General features: G+C 38.6%; 1 protein-coding gene across 1 annotated transcript; it reads right to left on the minus strand.

Annotated features, from left to right (window-relative positions):
* Positions 1–25,986, minus strand: ppil2 (peptidylprolyl isomerase (cyclophilin)-like 2). Its single transcript, XM_084360236.1, has 20 exons — positions 25,853–25,986; positions 25,635–25,684; positions 25,318–25,363; positions 25,148–25,210; positions 24,816–24,867; positions 24,081–24,132; positions 22,764–22,855; positions 21,923–22,012; positions 21,734–21,809; positions 21,413–21,573; positions 18,620–18,695; positions 17,775–17,881; positions 14,019–14,108; positions 11,323–11,356; positions 8,277–8,394; positions 7,392–7,448; positions 3,615–3,687; positions 3,025–3,087; positions 2,240–2,382; positions 1–260 (listed from the first exon to the last, which is right to left on the minus strand). Exons 1-20 carry the CDS (start codon positions 25,882–25,884, stop codon positions 158–160), a joined length of 1,578 nt encoding a protein of 525 aa, XP_084216362.1. The 5' UTR covers positions 25,885–25,986; the 3' UTR covers positions 1–157.
* Positions 25,987–26,349: the final 363 nt, after the last annotated feature.

Genomic DNA, 26,349 nt, shown 5'->3' on the forward strand with positions numbered 1-26,349 from the left:
TTAATTTGAAAAAAGTCACTTTAATTTCTCGTTTCACAAAACGAACAACACGACTGCGAGATAATAGACAATTAGACAAGTATGAAAGTGAAATACATTTTTTATCAACATGACCAGTAAAAATACAGACTGGAGGTAAATGCTGGATGTGTCTGTGCTACCAGGAGCTGAAGTCTCCGAAGCTCGTCTTGGCTTTGGACTTCTTGGCCACGACTCCGCTGGTGGACGGCCCGCCTTCATCGTCAGGAGCTGAACGTTTTCTGAAGGAGAAAATAATATCATAATCAGCCATTTTGTCACAGATGTGAGCCTCCACTTTTTTGTAGAGGTAGGTTTTTCTTTCACCTGAGGTCCACTCATCTCTTTTCTCTTTGTAGATGGTGTCGTCTGTGCTGTTGTATATACACTATACAGGCCTTTCAGGTTTCTTCTCCTCTTACTGGCATAAAACTGTAGTCTGGGCAGGGCATCAAAATTTTTGCTGATCTTTGTGGTCTGACAAGGTCGTGGATACATTTGCATGAAACAGAGGCTATTTCAAACAGTCTGTATAACAACAGTTGTTTCCTACGATCAGACATCACCATGAACGGGGCAGAATTAATTATTTATCTTATGAATGTGACCTTTAGGGCTGCAACTAAAGAATTTCTTACACTGTCAATGAATCTGAGTATGGACTAAAGGACTAGTCATAGTTAGACAGCTTTCTTTAACCATCTCAGCTGTAAACATGTCATTTTCAAACTTAATGATTATATGTTCATATTTTTATATGAAAAATAGATCAAATGTCATAGCTAACATCATTTCACCTCCCCGGAGGTCTCAAACCTATATCGAACTGGATAAACAGCGTCTGCTCTGCAAGTATCTCTTCCTCAATCAACTAAAATCAGCATCTAAAACCCCTTCGCCTTTAGCTGCCACAGTTTCCTCTGCCCTCAGCTGTGTGGTGCCGAGCAAGTATCTACACTTGGCTTGTTTAAGCTTGTTGGGTAAACAGCTGCATATGGTTTCATGTTGGGGGTTGTTGCAAGAGGTGAGATGCAATCGGAGAGTCAATGTGCAGTTTGAAAACTAAACTAGTTCATAGATTCGTTGCTTTTCTATCACATGTCAAATCGAAAAATCATCTAATTCCACGCTTTAAATCCACAATCAAGGGTTCAAATAACTGTAATATAATAATAATATCACTGTATTATTTTAAAATCAGTAGACCATTTCAAGTCATGCCATCTTATAGCTCATTCTCATCTTCTACATCTCTATTGATCAGAATCATCCTGCAAAGGCACAAATGAACAGGCATTTTCTCTAAAAAGCACATTACTGACTGCTGAAACACCCCACATGTCACTTTTACATTTAACTGTCTAGGGAAAGGGACCAACTGTTATTTGGGAGCATTAGTGCCGACATTCTCCGCATAAATCTAAATATATGTGATGTGATGACAGGAGAAAGATAAAACGGGTAAAATCTGAAAATAAAATGTCATCACAGACAGAAAAAATCATGAGCCTAATTATCTCTTAATGTGCACTTTAGCTAAAGCAACATTTTCAGTTCCATTAAATCACCTTACATTTCGGTAATTTCAGTTTTCCCACAAATGCTACACGGTTGTACATCCAGTGAAGTGTCTCAAATGTCTAACGTCTATATTTTTCTTTTTACTGACAGGATTCTGCTTCAATAAATAAAACAGTGGGAGATGGAGGGGGATTCGAAAAGTGGCACAAACAAATTTAACAAAACAAAACAAAAACTTAAAAACTTTATGTGGCCATTACGAGTTTTATAGGACAAGGGGACAATAATCTAATGTTTCTATATAACAGAATTCAGCAAAAGTATGATCTGGACAATAAAACTGAAGTATCCCTGCGGGGAAAATGGGTATCCTTCTCCATAATTGGCAATTTTACACATTATGTTTCAACTCAATCTACGTCGCTAAGAAATCATCATGTTTTATTGTCCATTCACTTCTATCCTGTTTCTCAAGTTACAACCATCAGACTGTGAGAAGAAATGTAGAGGCCAGGTTAACTTTCTAATCCAAATTCTGCCTGGAGAGTGACGCATAAAACCTTTAACTTCTGTTTTGTGGATATGCAGCTTTTACATACAGCGATGCCTGTGGATGAGTCACCACTAAAAGCAGAAGAAGGGGGAATAGTGTCTGATGAATAGTAAATCAGTATGCATGTGTGTGTGTGTGTCTCCTTACATTGTGGCAGGGTTGATGTATTTCCCCACGCCTGCTTTGAAGGTCTTTGGCGCCTGTTCTTCCTTTGCTTTCTTCTGGGCAATGCTGGTCTGCTGCCTCTCCTCCTCCTGCTTCTGAAGCTCCTTTTCTCGTTCGGCTGCAATCTGGAAAACACAAATCATGCAAGTCCTCACAACTACTGTACGTACCAGATCAGGGGGAGGATCCAGGTCCTGCGCTTACAGCACAGAACTGAGTGTTGTTGCAAGTGGAGTGTCTTCAAAGGACAATGACTATTGAAGGTAAAGTGCTGACCTCCTGCGTTTAAGGGCAACTCCACCATTTTTCCACATTAAAGGGTGTTAACAGGTCTTGGGGAGAACTAATGCATATGTGAAAAAGAGGAATAAAAGCCTTTTGTGGCTCCAGAGGAAGCTGCATGTAATCTGAGAAATTGCTTTGAGTGATGTCAATCAGTGGCCAAGTTGCATTGTGGGTAATGTAGGCGCTATGTTTTTAGAAACTGTTTCATTAGTCCAACAGTGTTATTGGAGTGCAAAGCTAGACCAGTGGAGGGCTTTTCAAAACCTGCTTCCTACATTAACCACAATGCAATGTAGCCCCTGAGTGACGGCTTTAAAAAACCCTTAAAGCTGAATGTTTTTTCTTAGTTTAACCTTTGTTTCAGTATTCTGGTGTGCAGAGCCATAATAATGAAAAATAGGGCTTCTAGTTTGAATGGTGCACTGTGTTTAATCATAAAGTCAGTATTGTTCATGTGTGCAAACAGAGAGAAGGATACACACCTGAGCATCAGCCTCTTCGTACGGGTCCACGAACACGGTTGCACTTATGATCTTGATCTCCGACTGTAAAACAGAGTCAAACAGAAAATATGTGGATCCAGAAATGGTTTGCTCTATGCTCCTCATTTGTAAAGTATATTAAGCTTTACGATCATAGACTGTACTATCAAAACAGTCTCTAAAATATCTACTAGTTGAAAATACAGTAATTTTGAATGACAAACTTCTGAGAACTGCCATTCATGTTTGTTTAAGAGGAAAATGAGATACCAACATAAACTTAAAATATTGTAGCTGCATTTGTTAATTTTTTGACTGAATTTAGCCCATCATTGTCATTTCAATCTCATCTCTCACTGGCCTTCACTTTATTCCGATCTCAGCACCTGACCTTTAGATGATCCATGTAAGGGTAACAGTGGCATGATAGCAGAGTCTTGTACTCCTCAGCTGCTATTAATGTTAGTGATCTAGGAACTTGAACTGATCCCGCAGTCGCTCTCTGTAATTTGCACTGGACATGTGGTGTCAGCTGAATTCAAGATGGCAAAATGAAGCATAATGTGAACTTAAACATCACTAATTCTTACCTTTGGTTTGTCTGATTTGGGATCACTCTCCACATTCTCCATGGCTGTGAGTGCCTCAAATCCACCAACAATCCTGAAGAAGAGAAAAACACAAAACATGTCACTGTAAATCATTTATCATGACGACAATAGGCAAGAGCAAGACGACACCTGGGCTCCACACAAAAGGTCCCAGATCACTTTGATCTTTGACAGGGAAGATAAAACAAGGGCAGCATACCCCTCACAACAAAATGTATCACTGTATCATCTATCTACACAGTCCTGTGTAAAGACAGATGTGCTCAATAATGACAAGAAGGCTGTAGGGGGGAGTTTGAGGAGTAGGGTGAAGCTAAGTTCAAATCCCTGTGACACCATCCATCCTGTTGACGTGCCCTTGAGCCATTTCAACCTGTAATGTTTTCGTATATCATCTCGTGGCTGAAGGATCTGTGCAGACCTCATTATATTCCTCACACAAAACAACATGAGTGGCTGCTAAAGGCAAATGTTTACTGTCTTTGTTATCAGCCTCATGGTATAAACAGAGAAGAAAAAAACAACCGCTGAGGATATAGAGTCTGTCAAAATGCTGAGGGCCAAGAGGCGATCTGTCAGCGACTCCCTGGGTGCAGAGCACTTTAAGAAGTTGCTCTCACTTTACTCTTTTAACTGCAAACTCTTTATCCAGCTGCTCCTGTGGGGGCTCCCTGTTACCATGTGTGGAGTCAGAAGACATCAAACACAGTACACCCAACAGCTAGCAGGGGGTGTTTCTAAGGCCACATGTGCTTCGCTTTCACATGTTCAGATGGGCAGGGGAGCTCCCACACTCAATGACTCACTGACCTCGCAATATCTGACAAAATTATGAGGGTTCCAAAACAGTCTCAATAACTCATCTCAAGCCTCTTTCACACATTCACATTAACGCCTTAAGGATCTGGCAGTTTTCAGACATCATGTAAAAGATATTCAAGCAGTTCTCGGATCAGGAAAAAGTAAAATCTCCTTTCATCACAGATCTAGTTGAAACAAGAGCAGCAATATTCTCACGTGAACACCACAGCAGACATCAAAACTGTTACCAAAAGTATTTCACTTTTATATAAATACCAATACAGCTTTGTCTCTCTACTGGTATTTATGATTATATATGATCATAATGATTAATGGTGGTATCATACATTTGTAGGAAAATCATTTGAGAAATTTCTAAAACAACAGTTTTGGCTTATCCAGTGAATAAAATACCTGACAAATCAAAGTACTCGATCACTCTCATCGGTGCAAAAAGCATATAAAAATCCCATATTGGCATAAAGTAGCCCTTCTCTTTGTTTTGCAGGATTACCACAATGGGCTATTATAACCAGGAATGTAAAAGAGATAGCTACCACAGTTCAAATGGTCAAACCTCCATTTTATGGTATTCAGCATATTGCCCACCACTACTAGATTAAGGGTGATCCATAACACTTTTTGAAAATTGTAGGGAAAAGGCAGTCAGTGAACATAAAGCCCCGCATCTATCCTTTGAAGGTATTCTGAGGGGATTAACACATCAGCCAAGCCAACAGGATAAACAGTCATACAACTAGAAAATAATACATACGAAAATAAATCATTAAAATAGCCTGTGTCCAGATTAAGAATGCTCTTCATGGTGCTGCCGCTTGAGATGAAAGAAAGAAAGACAGCCAACATTTGAGGTCAAGGAAAGGCCAAGTCATACAGGAAGAGGATGGACATGGACACGCTGTCTGAAAACCTACATTTTGATATTTGTAACCAGAATTGTGGAAACAGTGGGACGGATAAAAATCATCTTGTGAAAATAGATTCTGTGGAGCATGACGGTTTAAGGTGCTGACCATGAAACACAACATCTGTGGTTCGAGTCAGGCCAGGGACCTTAGTTATATGACATTTATCCTCTCTGTCCTATTTCACTTCAGTCACTGTCAGCCACCTACTCTCAGTTCTCAGGTAAAGATGAAAAATACTCACCAAAAAAAGGTAGAAAATACACACACAAAGGTGGAAATGATTGGTTATTCAACTGATAGTCAATCAATAGTTGAGCAAGCAAAAATGCCAAATATTAGCTCCTTCTCACAGTGGAGAATTTGTTGCTTTTCTCTGTTTTATATTATAAATATCGTATCGTTTTTTTGACTGTTACATGGTCAAAACAAGACAATTGATTTTCTGTCATTTTATAGACTAAATGTGTAATCAGTTGTTAAAGCAAAACAAAGGCAGATCTATCATTAAAATCAGTCTTTAAGCCTCATAAAATGGTAACAGAAGAACGTCTCTAAGACCCCATGTCCTGAGAGAGCATTTAAACTTAGAGGTCCACAGTCAACAACCAGATGAAAATAAAAAGAAAAGACTCCAGTTTCATTTGCATTTCCTATCTCAAAGTCTTCTCATAATGTATAGATCAGGACTCACACTGCCAATACCATTATTGCGAAGACAGCAGTCTGGAAAGGATAAAAAGCTAGACGTCTGGTTAAAGCAAAAGCTTTTTAAGTGAGTTGACCATGTGAAGAATCAGCCAGTTGAAAGCAGTCTGCATATTTTTAGACAACAGCCAGGGCTTTCTCCAAAAAGACAACCATTTAAGATCATGCTCAGCTCAGCAGAGGGAAAGAAAGCCTTAGATTAGATTCAGCATCTACTAAATTTTTCACTGCTGTCGGCCAGGAGTCAGACTGGAAGTCACAATACTGTCTGGAGCTCCAGAGGACCCACATATGCATTAAAGAATGACTGTGTGACTAAGAGAGATAGAGGGTTAGGAGGAGAAGTCTAAGATGAAGAGGACAAGAAAGATAAAGAAGAGAGAAAGAAGATGTAGCTGTTTGCGTAAATGACTCTGGGCATTAGGCAAGTGTCTATCAAGGTTGTCACCTTTCAAAGCCAACACTGTCACGATGGCACAGTGGAGTCAATTTATAAAAACACGATTAACATTAGAGGTATATCTTCACTGGCCTCATGATTCCTCTGTCATACTACTGGACATAGCTACTTTTTCATCAATTAATACAAGCAGTTACCTAAATCCAACCTCGTTTTATTTGAAACCCCTTTCAAAAGGTCAGACTATAACAGACTCTACAATGTAAAAAAGCTGCATCTTTTCAATACCAGCATCTGTATCACCCACCTCAGCACAGAAACATAAAAAACAAAACAAAAGTCAATCTGAAGCAAGAGTGCTGTAATCTACAAAAACATCATATTCACATAGCAGTTCTAAGAAAGGGTATTTCCTGAATGTGGCAAACATCACAAACATGACTCTGCTGTGCATACCCCTCAGAGTTAGCTCAGGGTGAAACTGGCTAATGTAGCTGTAATTGTGAGGCAGAAGTTATACACAGCGTGCATCTTGCCTATTTTGTGCTCTTAGTGAGACCATAAAATACCAAATGTGCCCAGACGTCACCTTCAAAATACGGAGTGCATGTTTTATCACTGCCTCCCTCTGCGATATCTCCCAACATTACAATAATCAGAGAATAATTGCAGAGAATTCAATGCATGAGAGCAACAGTGCAATGTCACTTAACAACTTAATTGTCTAGATGACGCAGCAAAATCTATGATCACCATTAGAAGCTATAATTTTGTGTCGGCTGCCTATTCTCGATTATGTTTCGCCACCTCATCAATGTAGAATCTTCCACGTCCGCATGGCGATGTGTCAAATTGAGACATTTCCACACCTCTATAAACAAACAATCGAGTGTACACACACTTAAAAAATAAAAGGTTTACCTTCCAAAAACTGTGTGCTTCCTGTCGAGGTAGGTGCACGATCGGAACGTGATGAAGCTGAGAGAAAACGGATCAAAAACGACAAAACATTAGTAAAAAACCTCCAAAAGATTTAAGGTTCAGTAAATAAATATGTGAAAAGGATTGGAAACAAACTGGAAATCTAAGAGAGAGCTTTGCTGTTACGGTCAATGCAGAAGCCATGCATGTTCACAGAACTACCTTACTTTTACCAAATATACAGAATAACCTTCAGAAACAATAAGAAACACAAAAATGACCATTCCCACAAAAACAATGACTTATATCGCAATTGCAACATTTGTCAAAAGAATCAAAATATGATCTTTTTCATATTGTTCAGCCCTACATAACAAATGATATTAAAACAATATTATAATGTGGTTTTAAGCATAAACGTAAAGGACATTTTGAGTCTTTATTAACAAACATTTTTTCAGCAATTTCAGCTTCTATGAAGGCATTTATATTATTACAACTGTGTTATTATATTAACAATTATTTTTTATATAACGTCAGAATCAAAAGGAGGCATTTAACTTTGACAACTACATCAATAAACACTTAGAAATGCAAAATAAGGGGGGGAAATAAAGTTCTACCAAGGACAGAATCAACTAAAAAAACAAAAAACAATCTCTGACAGTTTCGTACATAAACTACTGCCTGTGCTTTTAATAAATGGCATTTTATTCTAACAGCACTGCATTTTTCCTGTATTATTCACCTGTGGGGGCTAAGCAAAAAAATCAAAAGGAGGAAGAGGCAGAAAAAAACAAAATATAATCCTCTGTTGGCCGACTTTCCAGCACAGAACGACTGTTCAAAGTTTAAGAAAGACTGCTTTTAAGAAACATTTCTTACAATTGGGATTTGTTGGTGTTTGGACCCGAGTTTGCCATGCTCAGAACCCCGCGGCCAGTATGAGACAGGTTAGGCTTAAACTCATCCTTGAAAGGTTTTCCCCAGAAGGATTCCCCTCCTGGGAATGGAGAAAGTGGGTGAGGGGGGGAGGAAAAACACAATGGGGGAGAGACAGACAAAGACACAGGGGAAGACAAGGAGGTGAAAACATTTTATCCAATTATTACTGCAGGTATGACTGCAGACATGCATATCAACATCCTCGGAAACATCACATGTTTTTGTCATGATCTTAATATGCTTAATAAGATCTGCAGATGAAGCTTTCACAAAAGAGTAAAGTATAGGTGTACTTAATTGCATTAATAATGGCTGCAGTCCATTTTGGTTTCAGAGCCCTGGTATTATGCATGCTGGTTATGGGCTACTAGACCATACAAACATGACTGAAGAGAATGTAGATTTAAAAAATCCTTAAAACCCGGCTGAGCAAATGTTTATAACAGAAGGAAATGTATTAAACATGTCAGGCCTCGAGGCAACAAAATGTGTTTTGGTGAAAAAACACTGAATGCAAAAATAACTAAAAACCTCCACAGGGTACCAACAATGTATGAAACAAAAACATCCATTTTAAGAAAAAGGAAAACCTGAAACTAGGTTTGAAAAACTCATCGCAATTGTTGCCAATGAAACGCAGATCAAACATCATCTGAGAAACTGAGTTAATGTTGCTGGCAGGACAACAGTGCATTGTTAATGTGTCTCTTACTTGCACCATCTGGGATTGTAACATTTCTGTTTTATTTGAGGTAATGGTGCGTTTCATTAATTTGCCTGTCAATGGCATCATATCCCCTTCACCACTGCCAGTTGCTTTAACCCTTAGAGAGTAGGGAGGGAAGTTGGCAACATGACTAAACATAATGTGCATATTACATAACCTTGTCCACGAACATTTATCACCAGATATACTTTCATCAGCAAATAAATAACTCCCATGATCCCATGCTACTCCACAACAACACCGAACTATGTCTTTTGTCATTGTTTTGAATGCGAGACCCCTAGCAACAGAAATGACAAACTGAGTGTAATATAACCAAACACAAATTAATACACTTTGGGGAGTGAAACTGATAAGACAATAGGGCTTAAATTTTCACCTCCAAAATGCATATGACATTTTTATATCGTAAAAAGTGTGTAAACCTATTAAAATGTTTTACGTTTGTATGACACTAATAACTGGCTTTATCTGGACCATTTATTAAGATTACTGCAGCACTAGACAAACAGAAATGAGGCACCATGTATTTTCATAAGATGCAAAAGACCTGTTTGCCCTTGAACATGGAGCCATGTCGAGAGCCTTCAGCTGTGAATCATTATTCAGACTGACTTCATCATTAAGAATCATCATGATGAGCATACAGGAATACACACTGCAGGAGCTTATTGGCTCCCAACAGGGGCAGAGGATCTGTCGCCCTGAGGTGTGTTTCACTATCCTGCGACCTGCCAGCTGGTGTACGTGCATAAAACAGTGTGTGCATGTAAAGGTACAGAATGTACTGTAGGGGTGTGCGTTTATACTGGAGTTCAAATGCATACTACCATCCAATCAACTCTTCATAGACTTGATGCAGCCGCCAACTACCCCTAGTGACATTTTTACATAATTTATCAAGTAGCTGACATTTTACCTCAGTACGACTGGATCATAAATGAATGGAGAGCGAGAGGGCAGGATGAGGAGAGAAATTCATTCTCACCAAAGAGTAAACCAATAAATCTAACAGCATTCCCCCTCATGTTAATTCGAAAATCCCCCTAATTCACACCAACAGTAACAACCTCAAACTTACTGAAAAGGTTTAACAGGACAGAAAAGGGGTATATGAAAATATCCTTCACTGACTGACAGCTGTGAAGCATCTACACTAATGAAAGCATTATTTGGGCATTTCAAAATACAGGAGCATGTTCTTCTCATATCATATCTTGAATATATGTCTAGGATTTCATCTACAAGTCAATGTTTAAAAGATTTCCTTCTCCAAAGCATCTGGTTCTGACGGGTTTTAGTTTAATGAGGCTCTTCCGTACTTGTGGAAAGAGTTAACGCTACAGTGAGCAGTTTGCCGGATTTGTCTCTTTCCAATTTATGTACTGGCAGTGAAATAGAGATTCACTCAAAATGTATGGGCAATTTCTGTAGGGTTTTCTTGACACGTGTATGTCAAAGTCCAAGTGTTAAAAATATAGCACATCATGGTTAAATCTCTCATTTTGCTGTTGCTACAATCAACACAAAAACTGGAGCAGACACAATACCTCTTAAAAAGACAAAACAATCAAACAAAAGATAGGTGACCCCTGCTTTGGTCTGGCAAAGCATCACAGCAGCTGCCTGTGCAGAGTTCTTAAACATACACTTAATTACATGCTAGGACTGTTAAACAGGAGAAATTCTCCTTTAAAAGCCATTTAGAGGTCTGTTCAAGGGTTGTGAGCATACGGTCAGTCCAGGTGATGAGGAGAATTTTACCCACAGGCCAGGAATTCTGCACCTTCATAAATCTGTCATGGTGGACGCATTTTGCGTAGTGTTCAGAGACGCCCACAGATACAAAGCACACTTTGTGCTGCAAACTCTCAGAGCAGCACAGATGACATGTAAGCAGGAAATTAACTGCATGAGGCCTAGCAGTCAATTACACTGTGCTGCCTTTTAAACTGCCTTTTCAAAACAGGAAAATTACACCAAATGCTGGTTGACTGGTTGCTCACCACACCCCGGTCTGTACCCTACACTCAGCCCTCGTCCATCTACATCATTTCTCTGTCATTTGTGTGTGTGTGCGCACGTAAGCGTCTTCAGTGCTCCCATGTGCCTTCATAGATTATATTTAGTAACACTCTTGACTTGCATCTTGAGTTGCAAGCCGTATTTACGCAAAGCTTCCAAAAAGGAACTATTAATAATTCAACAGAGAGGAGTTATGTAATTGAAAATGTGGTTGAAGTGCAGTGCTCATCTTACCTGTGCCTGTGCCAGTGGGGTCCCCTCCTTGAATCTGGAAACGACAACAAAAAAAATAAAAAAAACTTGAGTGTGGCTGACCTTAGCTGCTACATACTGAAAGTCAAATACTTAGCATAAGAACATGTCTGTGAAGTGTTCAAATGAGACTTTCAAGTAACTTTAAAATACTTTAATTTGTCAAATGTCAACCTGCAGGTTTGTTCCCGGTAAACACTAGAGGCCACTGGCAAAGCTTTCCAGGATACAGGCCTCTATTGTTCATTGTTAAGGCTCAACTTTCCTATTATTGTTTATATTGCAGAGTAAAATATATATGCTGTGTGGATTTCTTTAGACGTCTTGTTTAAATATACACTAGGGGTTTTGACTATAGTGCTGCTGTGGAGTCAAGTTTTCATGAGTGTGTCCCTGTACTGTTTCTGTGCAACAACAGTCCAGGAGGGAAGATAAAATACTGTACAGTACTCCACTGGTTGACTTGAGGAAGAAGAAGACAAAGAATAAGAAGAGGAAGACAAATAGCCATAAAAGCTGAAAAGTTGATTACTTATAGTATACCGTAGCTAGTTATAATGAATAAAACATAAAAAAAACAAAAAACTATTTGAAATATAGTCTTAATCTCAGGTAAGACTGAAGAAAGAGACTGCAAAATTATGTACATGTAAACGTTTTGTGAAAATAAAGAAAGACATTCAACATAATTTTGTTAGATTATATACATTGCAATATACACATATAAACATGTGTATGAAACAATAAAACCGTAGAACAGGAGGGTACAACACTTTTATGTCTGTATAGTTGTGTTTCACATACTTAAATGAATGGCAGTCCAATTCTTTCATTTTCACAAAAATGTGCTTTGATGATATTTTTAGATTGTTGCGGCGAACACTTTTCAAAGCCCATCACTGCATTCATGTTCCCTGACTGAATGGAGACGGCATATATATGGAAACTGCAACGTTGCAGTATAATGTGTCAAAGTCCCATGTACTATGGCAGACTGACGTGTATAACACCTGCATCATATCGGTGTTGAACAATTCTTCTCACTGTTTGAGCCTGAAGGTAAGCTCGCAAAGATCTGATCAACTGCTTTAAAGGAAGTGAGGCCCACAATTCTGTTCCCATTAACACACTGCTTTAAAAGGGTTTGTTGCTATGACATTACTCTCTCCGAGGCCACCCTCCTCTTCTTTTAAGCTGTGGAGGATAAGTTGAAGGCGTAAGTGGCACAGTAATTATGGATAAACAATTCATAGATTGCCACTGTGTATGAAAGCCAAGGGACTGAATGAAACAGGTAAGGGTCCTCTCGAGACCAGATGCCCACTCAGAGCCACTGTAATTATGGGAGCGGCAGCTTTGAAATAAACAGACGAGCGGCTGATCAGAGACCTGTCCTTTCAAATCTCAGTCTGGGTTTGAGACACTGCAGTTGAAGAACAAGTAGGGATAAAAAGGTTTTGGAAAAAGTGTTCACTCATCTCTGAAGCAGTACTCTACACTAAAATATATTCATATTTCAATGAAAAGATATGCTAATAAAACGGTGCAGAATTGTTATTAATTTATATTTTGGGTTACAGATGTTCAGTCGGTGAGTGACTTGCACTCTTTTACACAAAACACTTAAAAAAGATATTTTATTATCTACAAAGAACCTTTTAGAACATCTCACTCACGAGTTACCAAATTCAGATTTAATCCAATTCAACACTGCGGTCAGATTTTATAAAAGCTCCCACAGGCTGCTGCATAGACCCTCAATTTAAGTACCCTCACATTTAGTGGTGGCGCTGAATTATTAATCGGTTTTTAATTGAAATCCCAATTGAAACAATGCGATTAGCAGTGATTAATTTCGCTGCAGGACGCACGTCTGACCCACGTTTAAACATGTGTGTCAATGGTTTTTCAAATTCATGCCGTCTTCCTAGTGCGACAGTCATGCTAACCAATCAGACCATGGCCCAAGGCGACTGCATATACGCCTACCAACAACACGTGAAACCCAAGTAAAACTTTAAATATGTGGTGCCGCAAAATGGCGTCCTCTGATCCAGCAGCAACCTTTGACGACTTAATAACAAAGAAAGGCGGCACTTCCGTGATATAGAATTTTCTTATTGGAATTTTCAATAAACTTTTCATTATTATTATTTTATTTAACTTGATTGCAGAATGTGCAATATTTATATGCTGCTCCTGAGCTGCCTGACACATTTCAGTGCCAGAAATTGTTTACAGATATGTTCTATTATTCTCTTATTGGAATTTCTTTGTTATTTGTATTATTATTAGTTTATTTATATAACTTAAGTCACAACTTCTGTGATAACTGTATGTTTGATCTTTTCATTTGAATATAGATCAGTTAATATTTAAACAGTATATCAATGTGGTAATGCTGCATCACGTTTTAAATCTATTACACAGTGAATATTGAACTGAAGCTCGACTTAAAAAAATAATATAATAAAATAAAATAAAATCCAGCGTCCAAATTGGTCATAAAAATTACAATTTGATTTTTTCCCAAATCGTTCAGTCCTAATTAGTGGACACATTTAGGCACTTAGTTTTGGTCGTAAGCCTGCCACTGTGCATATATGCAAATGTGCCAAAGTAATTCACAGTACACTGGTAAGTACACTGGTGCCTGTAGTGGAGGAAAGTGACCTTACCATGAAATTCCGGATGGACCTGTGGAAGACTGTCCCATCATAGTAGCCTTTTTTACACAGACGGATGAAATTCTCTCCAGCTTTGGGAACCTGGAGGACAGATTATGCAGACATTGTTTCATTAAAAAAACCACTAGTGAGTTGTAAAATTAGTAAAAACAGACACAGGCAGCACAGTACAGAACCTCAGGAATGGGTTGTTGTTATTCAACTGGGGTGGGGATACATTCTCTTACAAGAGAATGTATCGAAGCCCAAGAGTCATAATCGGAAATTTAAAATCAAATTAATGACCTTATTTTCGCCTGTCAGTTTTGTAAGACTGGCATGACGGTGAAATGCAATGGACATAAATGTGGTCGTGTTTACATTCTAAGTTAACTACTTCTTGCATTTTGGTGCAGATGGATGAGCATGATCAAAGATTATAAAAGCATATCTGTTTGTTTACATAATGGATCATTACAAATATGCTATGTTTTAAATGTAGCATGTAGTCACAAAGTAACAAAAAATAAATTGTGTAGAATTAAAACATCAAGATGCATCAAGATGCATTAGTAGATGTTTCATAATCACATCATAACACAATTTCCACCCTACATTTGACATGTTTATATGTTCAACAAGCCCAAGTGCTGTTTGTTCAGTAATATCAACTAAGCAAAGTGACCTGGAACACACACAAAGCAGCCTGACACTTTATCCATTCCCACTGCTGGGGACAACTTACCATCAGCGTTACAGCAATTCTAACAAATTCACATAATTTGTCTTCCTGACTTCTTTCAACCTACCCCTGATAAACAAACGCTAGGTAAACAAGGCCGCATGATGGCCAGAGGCATTACTATCATGACAATTCTTCATACCCGATTAAATCTCCAAGTAATTTCTGACTCACGTAATTAACAACCTGTATAAAAATTAAACAGGGAACCACTGCACATAATCACAGAACACATGTACCCACACGAAGGAAGGAGGACAAAGCAATTTGACTCTGTCTGTTGTACATAGCTGTCTGTAGTGACGGGAGTGTCAGAGGACAGTGGACAGGTGTCGAGCTACAGAGGCAGGTTATATTTCAACTTCCAGGTAAAGCTGTCAGACAGCACAAAGCTTTGCATTCACATAAACAAACAGAGTCATAACTTTGTCTGACCTGTTTGAAAGTGTTTGTTTTACACATAAATCTGCGGAAAAGTGGAGTTCAACTGTTGCCTGAGGCGTATCTATATAGCTAGAAGCCAGGCTCAGTTCTCTCCCACAAAGCTTTATTTTGTTGGGGTTAAAAAAACTGACATCTGGATTTTTCCTGTGGCTAAAAGGCACATCATGGGTCATAAAAACTTCTGGGGATCTTGTAATCATTACAAAACACTCACTGACAGGAGCAAACTTTGACTGATTGGCACTGTGAAATAATGCTGGCATTCCCTAAATTGGGAGGCGTGTTTTTGACTGTGATGCTGGTCAGGTCTACTGTTATTAACATCAACAGCCTTGAGGTACAATGTGTGTGTGTGTGTGTGTGTGTGTGTGTGTGTGTGTGTGCGCGTGCGCACATGCATGCGTGTGTGTGTGTGTGTGTGTCCTTGCATGAGAAACTTTTTCCCCTTGGCAACAATGGTCGGTGGTTTCCAAGAATCAACAGATGCTTTCGCAAAAAACTATTTTTATTCATTGGGCTTTCTTTGTGCAACAGGTACTTCTACACCCACTGGTCTTATTTCCCCCCATGTCTCAATTTTGCTGCTGGGGTTCAAAGCTCTGCCTCTTTTTCCCTGCATTTTAAATCCCACATTTTCAAAGCTCTCTGGTACAAAGAGGCTTATTGTTTTAAACCACTAGATAAAAAAAAACTGTGACAGAGTGACTTTAAACATTTTAGCCACAAAATTGATTTTTGCAATAGAAAAGAAGATCGAAAAACAGATAATTGTTACCGATTACAAGTACATGTATGAAATGCGTGGTTAATATATACATGCATTTCCTTTTTATGGAGTTTTAAGCAGACACATTCACGTCAGAGATCTGTATCTGTAACACTTGGCTTCTTCTGCCTCTAGACACTGGCGCTGCCCTGTAAGGGGGGTTAATTTAGCGTGTCTGCATGCATACTTTTGTGTTTGTTTGAGCCTGGGAATGTTTAAAATGCAACCCAATTTAGAAACATGCTTAGGTGCCTAAAATTGTCAGCAATCAGTGACGTCAGCATGGAAACAATGTTTGCTGACGCAGACAGAAAAAATAAAAAACCTAATTCATGTATGCTCACAGGCTTTTTAAAGTAGTTCCCAGGCAATCAACTTAAAATATCTAATTTCAATTACATAACTTTCTTATAACTTTTTCTACACTATTTTTCTGACAGAATTGGGTGAATGTAATCAGCATTTTAACAGCCTATTTAGTAACTTAGCCTACTTAGTAAGTTTTATTCCTTAACTTTTCTATGTCATTATATACAACAGTATGAATTATGTTTTGTATCATTTAGGTAGAGGTACTAAATGGGCTCTTTTGAGGAATTTTTGTTTGATTTGAACCTGAAACTCAACTCAAAGAAAATGACTGGTTTATTTGGATTTATGTCTGCATCTAAATTTACATTTTAGTCATCCACAACTATTTTTAAATCGAACAGTCATCCAATTTTATCCCACTCAGGCGAAGCCCATCAACCACATCAACAGTGCTCTTGAATATAAGAAAGCTGTGTACAGGCCGCGCCGCCCTATCTCCAAACTCTGCCCGTTCACATTTCACCTAAGATGGAGACAACGAGGGCAAGGGCAACCGAAACATCCAAAGCTGGGTGAGCAAATGGGAACTTTACAGGGAGGAGGGCTCTGGATCTGTGTGACTGAGTGTATGTGACAGGGAAACAGCACTCATTAATTCATAAACAGCAGGCCACGAATAGAGCTGCAATCTTGTGTGAAAACCACTGGGGAGGAAGGTAGGGAGGAGGAGGATGTGGGGCACCGGGGGCAGGTTGTCTAACCGCTGCAACTTTCCCCTCATTATTCTGATTCGACAGCTCAGAAGCCAATAAAAACCAAGCACATGAAGCGCCTGGTTACCGGGGCAGAAATGCATTCCTGGAACTCATGCTGTCTCTCTGGAGCCCCACACCTAACCTTAAAAACGAGGCACACAAGAAACACATTTTTGCCAAGATGTAAACTTGGCAACCCGAGGGAGAGACTCTGCAGAAGGCTGATTCCTGTGTTTTGAATGAGTCACCTTAATTCGACCAAACCACCTGCTTAGCCAAACCTGCGTCACGACAACATTATTTAAGAATCATGTACTAGAAAATTCAAAACAACAAAACCTGGGTCAAATCCTCAGTATCAAAAACATCAGGCCTCATTTATAAAACCATACATGATAATCTCAAACATTTACCTTTTCAGTAAACACTATATCAGCTCCTTAGGTCTTGAAGTATTGGATTCATGAGCATACTGCTATTTATACATTTTATCTTTTCAATATCCCTCCAACACTACCTGCAAAGGATGGGAAGTATCGAGTAACTATGAGAGCTCAGTCATTTCAGTAACAAAGAAGGTTCCTGACAAGAATTCTTTCTTTATCTTTTCTTTAGTTGTGAGGACACAGAAACCAAGGCTCTGGAAGCATTTTTTCTGAATAACACAACAAAATGTAGCACTGTTGCTCCCAATTGTTTGGTTTGTGATTTTATGCTTGGTGTGTATATGTGAAAATGCATCTTATTACCTTATCACAATGCAACTCGACATTCAGGTCTCCCTTGTTTGTGTGCAGACGGACGTAGCCTTTTTTCTTCACATACTGGTAACGCACGGTGTCGTCTGCTATGGCATCTGTAACATAAAATTACAAAATTGCTATGTTATGGGTCTCAGCTTGATGTTGCTGTAGCTAAGATCTCTGACCTTTAAAACCCTCAGACTCTCTGCAGTGCAGGTTGTTATTTAGATGCAAGTGCTATTCTCTTACGAACAATATAAATAGCCCATATACAAGACATTAACTTCAGTCTCTCAAAAGACACTCTCATACAAAGAAGTGGCAAAAAGTAAAACAGCAACATGGGCCCTGAAATGTAAATCCTTTCCAGCATTAAACACAACGACCACGATTCAATATACATATACACTGAAAAATAATTTTTTTTTAAAATAAAATAAATCACGTCTCAGTCTTCATTGCAAGTTAGACTAAGGCACACATCCATAAAAATACATTGCATGTCAACCTTTTTCAGAAACCTGAACTAGGTCACAAAATCCAAACATTGTTCTCCTCTTCTGAAGTGTACTGAACCTACTATACAGTTGCATAACAGCAAATCTCTCCCATGGAGCAGCTCAGAGGCTGACAGGAGAAGAAAACACAGTCAAACTGAGCAGCTCTCACTTGCAGCTACGTTCAACTGTGTAAGCATGAAGCTGCACTTTGCTGCACAAGGCCAGGCGTGACTAGCCAGTCTTCCCTGGATAAATAAAGATTAAAGTAACAAAAGACAGACGGGGTGAATGTTTCTGTCTGCTGGGAATCTGCAGTGTTTTTTTTGTTTTGTGTGCGAGATGTTCACTTGCCTGCTTCGTGTGTTGTTACAGGAGTCATGGCCGTGGATGTGAAGGAAGCGCAGACTCTGCCTGTGGAATAGTGGGCCTGGGGGAAAAAAGAGACAAATGATTAAATAAATAAATAAATAAATAAATAAATAAAAGCTATTATGTCATGTTTTTACAACACTATTCTTTGAAAACTACTTCTCCTGTTTATGTATACTTGTACTACTATAATATTGTTTGTTAACTTGATAGGACTATCTTCGAAAACCATTGAATGTTACATTAGGGTTCAGGTCTCTAAGAGGCAGATCTTTATTGTTATTATTATTTTTCTGCTGTATCGGCTCAAATTGCAGTGAGCTGGATTGAGTTCACAACCTGAAATATGGCCCAATAATGATGATTAATGAATTAAATGATGTGCAAGTGCTTCCTAAGATATATGAGCCCAATCGGCCAGATGGTGGCGCTATAATAAAGGCCTAAGAATGCAATTTTGGAAAGGCCACGCACCTTGTACCATACATCGATTGACTTGAAGTACTCCACAAAAATATATATATTTAATAAAGATCCATGGAGGACTTTTTGCGAATCAGCATCAACACCAAAATGGATATCCAGCATTTAGTGACGGAAAAAGAAATCTCAAATCAGGGTCCAGGAGTCTTTAATCGATTGATAAATAAAATAAAATAATTTAGTGATAATCAGACATTTAATTTAATTTTAAGGTCAACATTGACAGATTGCAACTTATTAATTGTGAAGAATGTTGTTTTTCGTAGTCTTCTATCACTATAAATTCAACAACTTTGGGTTTTGGACTACAATCTAAAAAGACTAATGACACACATTACAAACTACATATCCAGGGATAAGTATGTAAAAAACAGCTGTGTGTAATGTTCAAACGCACAAAGGAACTCCATCACAGCAGACACTTTCTCATTAAGGAGTTTGAACCTTCACCCTTCAGTAGAAGAATAATTGTTCCCACCCCTTTTTCCTGCCCTGCCTCTTCCCTCTTTTGCGTTAAGTGGCGCATCAAGTGCAAACTAGCTTAATGACAGCCTCTGCAGCTTCTGTATGATTAAGAGCACCACCTCCTCATCTAGGAGAGATGTCTAAAGTGTCACAATTAAATGTGGCACTGGAGATGCTTTGAGGTTATTTGTGCTTAAATTATAGTAGAATACATTTGCTGAATATCTGAACATCCAAAAATACCACAAACAATGCAGTGAGGTTGAAGGAGTCATTTAAGTCAGTGGAATAACAACTCAGGAAGATGAAGGCAGAAGTGACAATGGATTTCAGAAGTGTAAGCCGACTCTATAGTCCTGGCTTAGCATTCTTCTGCTCTAGTTCTTGTGAAGGCGCATGAAAGCACAGACTTTACCTTGTGTGCTCCGTCTGACCTATATTCCCTGTTCTCTTAGATGCTGTCAGAGCATCACCTCGACTGTGAACTCGAGACGAAGAGCAACAAGGAGAAGCTCTGGCGTAAAAAGGAGACATGGCGTGGCATCAAAGGATGACTGATATGAAACGAGGTGTTGATGCTGTTCAAATTGAATCAGACTTCATCCCCCTGGTTATTCAAGGACACGGTTTACAGTGGTGACCGCATTTGACCTTTTTTGTTACACATCTGTGCGTTTAATTCCCAGACAGTAAAACCTAGTTCATAATACCAGAGGGTATAGCAGTAGGATGGTTACAGAAAGTATCCAGACGGTATTTTAAAATGAAGACAATAAACAAGCTGCATATCTAAAGAGGCTTTTGTGCCAATTTGATGTCACACTCGGGTTAATATTTTACACCTTCACATGTTTGTACTGGCTGAGTCTTTTTAAAATTTGCTGAAATTCCAGTAATATAAGTATAAAATATTATCTGTCTTCACAGCTCTTTAAACACTCTTTGTTCCGTTTCTGGATGCAGTTGTTTATCTTACTGCCCACTGTCCTGGTGCTGCATTACTGTGTTTTTGACGCCCTCCAGTGTAAAAAGCAAAAATTACACTGCCTGACCAAATTAATGCCATCTTGAAAGGCTTTGGCGACACAACAGAAGCATTAATTGATAATCTGATTAACCACATTTGATCAATTATTCCTAAAATAGGCAAATAAATAAAAGAGTGTCTACACTTTCTTTGTATTAAAGATTACATTAACCTTGTAAACCGTCTAAATGCTGGAACTTTCCCACATTTTTTCAGATTCTACATATAAGAAGCCCAGACCCTGACTGAGTGCTCCAGAAAAAGACAGTTAGTGGACCTTAAGTTGGGACTGTTTTGTCAAAAGTGAGAGCGAGATGGACTTTAAATGCTTAAGTTTTAAACCAACATGAACTAGGAAGTGCTGTAGATGACACCATAACAGCTACTAAGCTAGCATCTCATCAAAACCAAAAGGAGCTGATAGTTTTGAGTAATCGTTGGATTAAAGCTACGAGTTATAATGAGAGTTCATGATGAATTCTCTGTAAAGACTTCACCTTTGCATGCCAGGAAGCTCTTTTTTTTTCTGCCGGACACAGATAATCACAATCATTTAAATGTGCAGTATCCAAGCTGGAAATTTTTACTATCTGTGGCTAATTGATTATCTCAGACAGTCTGGGGATTTCAACAAGCAGCTGTTGAGCGTAAGGCTCCCATGAAATTGTAATTGGTTTTGTTCATTGAAATATTTCATAGGTAAGGATTTTAGATACAAAGACTAATGTCTTCATGGTCTTTGGTGGTTTTCATAGGAGATGTTCACCATTTATTTTACTTAGCTTTATGTTTTTGCTTACAGCATTTAATTTGTCTGTCTTCTTGGCCTGTGGCTCTTTCGAAGTGGAAGCCAGGAGCTGATCCCCCTTGTAGTCTTTGTAGAGCTCAGCTAAGGTCTCCCTGGTCTCGAGGTTGGTGCTCTTCAGGTGGTAAGCTGGGTCCAACTTGGCCTTTTCCTCATCTGAACCATGCCGGGGAAAGGAGAGCAAGATGGGGGAAATGGTTTGACCAAAACACACAGAAGTTTAAGCTGATTCTCGATTACAACCGAACAAAAAAAGCACAATTCCCCATCACAAATAGTTCATTTACAAATGACAGGTAACAGTTTGACAACTCACCTGGATCCAACACTTTCAAGTTGTTTTTTACGTGGAAGAAGTTGGAAACATTGAATTTATCCAGGTTTGTAGGGTCCTACAGAGACATTAATGATGATAAAAAAAATGTTTAAAAACACCATCAGATTACTTTTTTTCCAAAACAATGTGCTTTCAACTCTGCAAAGCAAAAATAAAGCAACAACCAACCTGAAGAGTTATGATGTCCTTTCTGGTGAAGGGTTCATCGGTTAGCAGATCTTTAAAACTTTTGGTCTTAATGTTGAGTTGCTCAACAGCCTGAGTGGAAACAGAAATATTTAAAGGGGACATGTTGCACTCATTTTCTAGGTCATAATTTTATTTTGGGTTAACACTAGAATAGGTTTACATGCTTTAATGCTCAAAAAACACATCAGTTCTCTCATACTGTCCAGTGACTGGTCAGCTCACACACTCCCGAGCCAGCACCGCTAACAACATCAGAGCAGCTGTGCTAAATCAATTCTTACGAGCCAAACTAGTCACTCAATTGTGTGACATGGTGACATAGTGTGATGTCACAAAGTCACAGAATTAAAGGTGGGACTACTGACAAGGTGTTTCAGAAGCAGTGTTTTCTGTGGGAGAGGGGAGATTCTGTTGGTACATGCACAAGAATATATATAAAACACTGAAGGAAAGGAATAAAAAAAAAACAGCCAAGTAGGTCTCCTTTAAGAAAACAAAAGCCTCTCTTGGCACACACTAAGGTTAGTGATTTGAGTGAAGGGAAAAATCACTTTTTATTTTGAATCGTCGTTCAATATCAATATGCCATGCTTGTTTCCTCTTCATTGGACAAATATGAAAAACACGCTGAAAAAAGTCAGATTCTACGTTGTCAACTCTTGTCCTGTTCAGTGATAACTCTTCAATAGTGTTTGGAAAAACAATTGTTGCACAGAGCTCATTCGGTGTGATGTAAGGCCACATCTTGTGAGACCTTGTGGGTTGAGCTGCTGCCTTTTGTATGAGGATCAATGCAGGGAGAGTGTGCGAGTTCACCTACCTCATTAGAAAACACGTTGCCGGTGACCTTGTTGGCAACGATGTGAGAGTTATTTGTGAAGACGTTGTACAGAACAGGGCAGTGATATTTTCCTGGAACCAAATGAAAAGAAAAGTCAGCAGGAGGCCGAGCAGTAGAGTCACTCTCAATCTGCTGCCACCGGCTGAAAACTCGTCTCCTCCAGAAGTCAAGAAGTACCTCATGTAATGTTCTCCCCACTGAATTATATCATCTCTCCCACACGTCCTTTTCCACTTGCTTTAATTTGCTCTTATCCCCTTCCCAGAAATTACCCTTTAACACTCTTTAAGTTAAATGTTCTTTCTCAAGCCACACACACACACACACACACACACACACACACACACACACACACACACACACACACACACACACACACACACACACACACACACACACACACACACACACACACACACACACACACACACACACACACACACACACACACACACACACACACACACACACACACACACACAGCAGTGCAATAAGATAAGTGTGGCTTTGACCCTTTTATTTCTAACTACTGGCTGAGTTTGCTGATTAGAATCAGGAAATTAAAGCAGCTACAAGGAACTTTTAACTGGTTATGAAACAGTCTCAATGTAATACTAGTGCCTTTATATGACCTATACAAGTATAAGCGACCATCAGTGAGAAGACAGACTATTTCTTTAGTGTTATTTTACTTATTTCGGATTCCCTGCAAAATTCTATTTGAGCCATTATTATTAACATATTTGTGTATAAAGAGTTTGAAAAGCAAGAGAAGATAATAAATAAACAAAACACCCAAAAAGCTTTGCTAATGAAGTCCACTGGGGAATAACTACAACTATAAGATCTGGGAAAAATTAATTTAGTGAGTTTTGAAACTCTCCACAGTGATTTTAAATGTATTGCTTAGGTGGTGCCCAAAACAACTTGTGTGCCATGTCTAAGCCTTGTAATGGTAGGGGAAAACCCTGGACATTACTGGGGGATGTTGATTACTTTAGTTTTCTCAACAAAATTATTAATACCGGGCAAATGAATCTGTTGGCTGTAAGCTTACATGTAACCTTGATGTATGATGACCAGCACAAAACAAGTTAAAGTATACTTTGTTTCACCATCATCTTATTACAATTATCAACCTTACAAAGCCACAAACAGATACATTATCTCATCACAGTGCATAATGCAAACAGCTGTGTTTATTCAGCTCTAAAAAGGACAGCATCAGCCAATTTAGCCCCTAGTTTCTACTTGAATCCTTTAAGGTTAAAGCACATTGCACACATGCATATTTACCATCGCTGTTCTTGGCAAAGTTCAGTTTGATGAGAGACTTTGCCTCCAGCTTCTGTGGGACAGAAAAAAAACTGAGATGTCAGTGAGAAATCATAAAAATTATGTACAATCACTTTCCTTAAAAGGTGATGAAGACATTTTTACAAAACTCTCAGGGATATCATCTTTGTGGAGTTATTCAAGTATTTACTGTGAACAAGTGCTGATATGTTTTTCAAGCAATTTTTCAGCTTTTATTTTCAGTTATTCAACAAATAAAGCACAATAACTGTACATACAACTACACTACTAAAGACAATGAATTAGGAAGACAAGCTCCTCACTGGAACAACACATGAGAGGGAGGAGGGCTGCCTGGGAATGAACATTTAAATTGCCTATGGTTTCATTTCGTGGGATGTACTGAATTTTGTACGTACTGTATGTTTGGATATATGACTGAATTTGGTATATTACATTTATTACTTGTAGCTGTAGGAATTGTCCTGTTAGTAGTAGCATTCGTGTCTACCTGCAGATAAGAAGGAGCTAGTAGCTGAATCTAGTACAATGCCTCTCTTCTCTTTATATGAGATTTAATGCTTTGTACATGGTCACTGACATGTAAATGTACCCAAATAAACTCAAATATGAAGGTTAATATTTCAACCACCAGGGAGATGATACTGAAAATAGCAGGGGGAGCAGCGTATTGACTAAAAATGCTGTTTAGCATGATACGTGTTTGTTGCTTACCTCTCCAGTGGCCGGATTAGTACCATATTTCTTGATCCATGGGACAATGCTCCTGTAACGCGAGGTAGAAAGGAAGTGATCTTTACTGAAGGTCAAACCAGACACATGTAGCTGCCACAATACACGCAATACAAGCTACAATGTGTTTTCAACAACAAACATCCCTCATCCTCATCATATTGTTGGCCCTCAGCAATCTGTTCTATTATTGTGTTCAGTATTACACCAACAATAAACACTGTGAATACTGATGCTATTTCACTATTCTACATGTTGCAAAACATGCCTATTCTATTTTTTTTTTAAAGTGTGCATCAACATCATCTACTTACAGCAGGTCAAAGACCACTCCCTCCTCGGTACACATCGGATACTCAAATGGTTGAAGGGACAAGCTGAAATAGCAGAGAACAGTTTAGTCTAAACGAGAAAGACAAAAAGAAATGACTAGCCAGATTCTGACAGATTTGACTGCTTAGATGAAATATATTGCTGTAAAAACCTGCAGTGGTCAAATGGAAGTCGTCTGAAATTTGCCTTTGGGATTTCTGAAACGTGAAAACATAAAGCACAATTAAAATAAAACATCAAATAACATTCGTTTACATACATATACTTGATTATTTCAGACTTTTTCAAAGCCTGTGAACATACCTACTTTCTTAAGTTAAAGTTAGGTAGAACTAATAAAGTGCAAACTAAATATGGACTCATTACAGCCTTCAGTGTAGCAGTGAGTAAAAAACACTAAGTTCATATCTATAACTACTAGCGTTTGTTTAACCAGGTAACGTTATAGTTGAATTGAATACCACTTACCTGCTCGCTTTCCTCCGTAAAAGTGTGTGTACTCTGTACACGTGATGTACCTGTGAGGAGAAAACACACACAAATAATTAAATAAATGTAGGAAAAAGCTAAAACTACGATAAGTTAGGTAGGTCACATAAGCTCGTTAGCGAGCAGTTAGCTAAGCTAACAACAACAAACACGGTTTAGAAGCGTGTTGTATTGTTCACGATCATTTTAATACTTACATTTTATCTTTTTGGTGCTGTCGCTTCCCCATTTTGAGGTTTTGTTTGGGTCTGAAAGACTATTTAAAAGAAAACGACAGACTTCGCCAAATAAGAAACACACAACCTGCTCTCCTTTTGTGGCTTCCTGTTTATGTTCTTGTTCGTCGTCGGTATTGCGGCATAGCGCTTATAAGAGCGGCCCTCTACCGCCCCCACTGGAGGAAAGGACAACAACACTACATCGTCACTCCTCCAACACTGTTATTTATTTAAACCGCACGTTTCTTAGGTGTATCATCATTATATAAAGAAAAAGTTTAACAAGTTTTAAGTATTTTACATTTTTTAAAATTCTGATACGGAAACATATCCCAAAACGTTTAAGCTTAAACTGGTCCAGTCTAAACACATGTATGAATGTGCATGTAACCGCCAGTAAAAAAACTCAGAACAATGTGTTGTGTGTCCTTTCCTTATTTTGTAGTTCATGCTTTCTAAAATGATATAGATTTTCC

This window comes from Pagrus pagrus, assembly GCF_965226575.1.
Source record: "Pagrus pagrus genome assembly, chromosome: 8".
Classification (NCBI taxonomy): domain Eukaryota; kingdom Metazoa; phylum Chordata; class Actinopteri; order Spariformes; family Sparidae; genus Pagrus; species Pagrus pagrus.

Bases quoted from the DNA above. Each gene is read 5' to 3' on its own strand.
- ppil2 (XM_084360236.1), bottom strand. From the start codon at position 25,884: ATGGGGAAGCGACAGCACCAAAAAGATAAAAT. The intron at 24,868-25,147 runs GTAAGTAGATGA...CTCGCGTTACAG, and splicing joins GGAGTGGTCTTTGACCTGCT to GAGCATTGTCCCATGGATCA. The intron at 17,882-18,619 runs GCAAGTGAACAT...TTTATGTTACAG, and splicing joins TGTAACAACACACGAAGCAG to ATGCCATAGCAGACGACACC.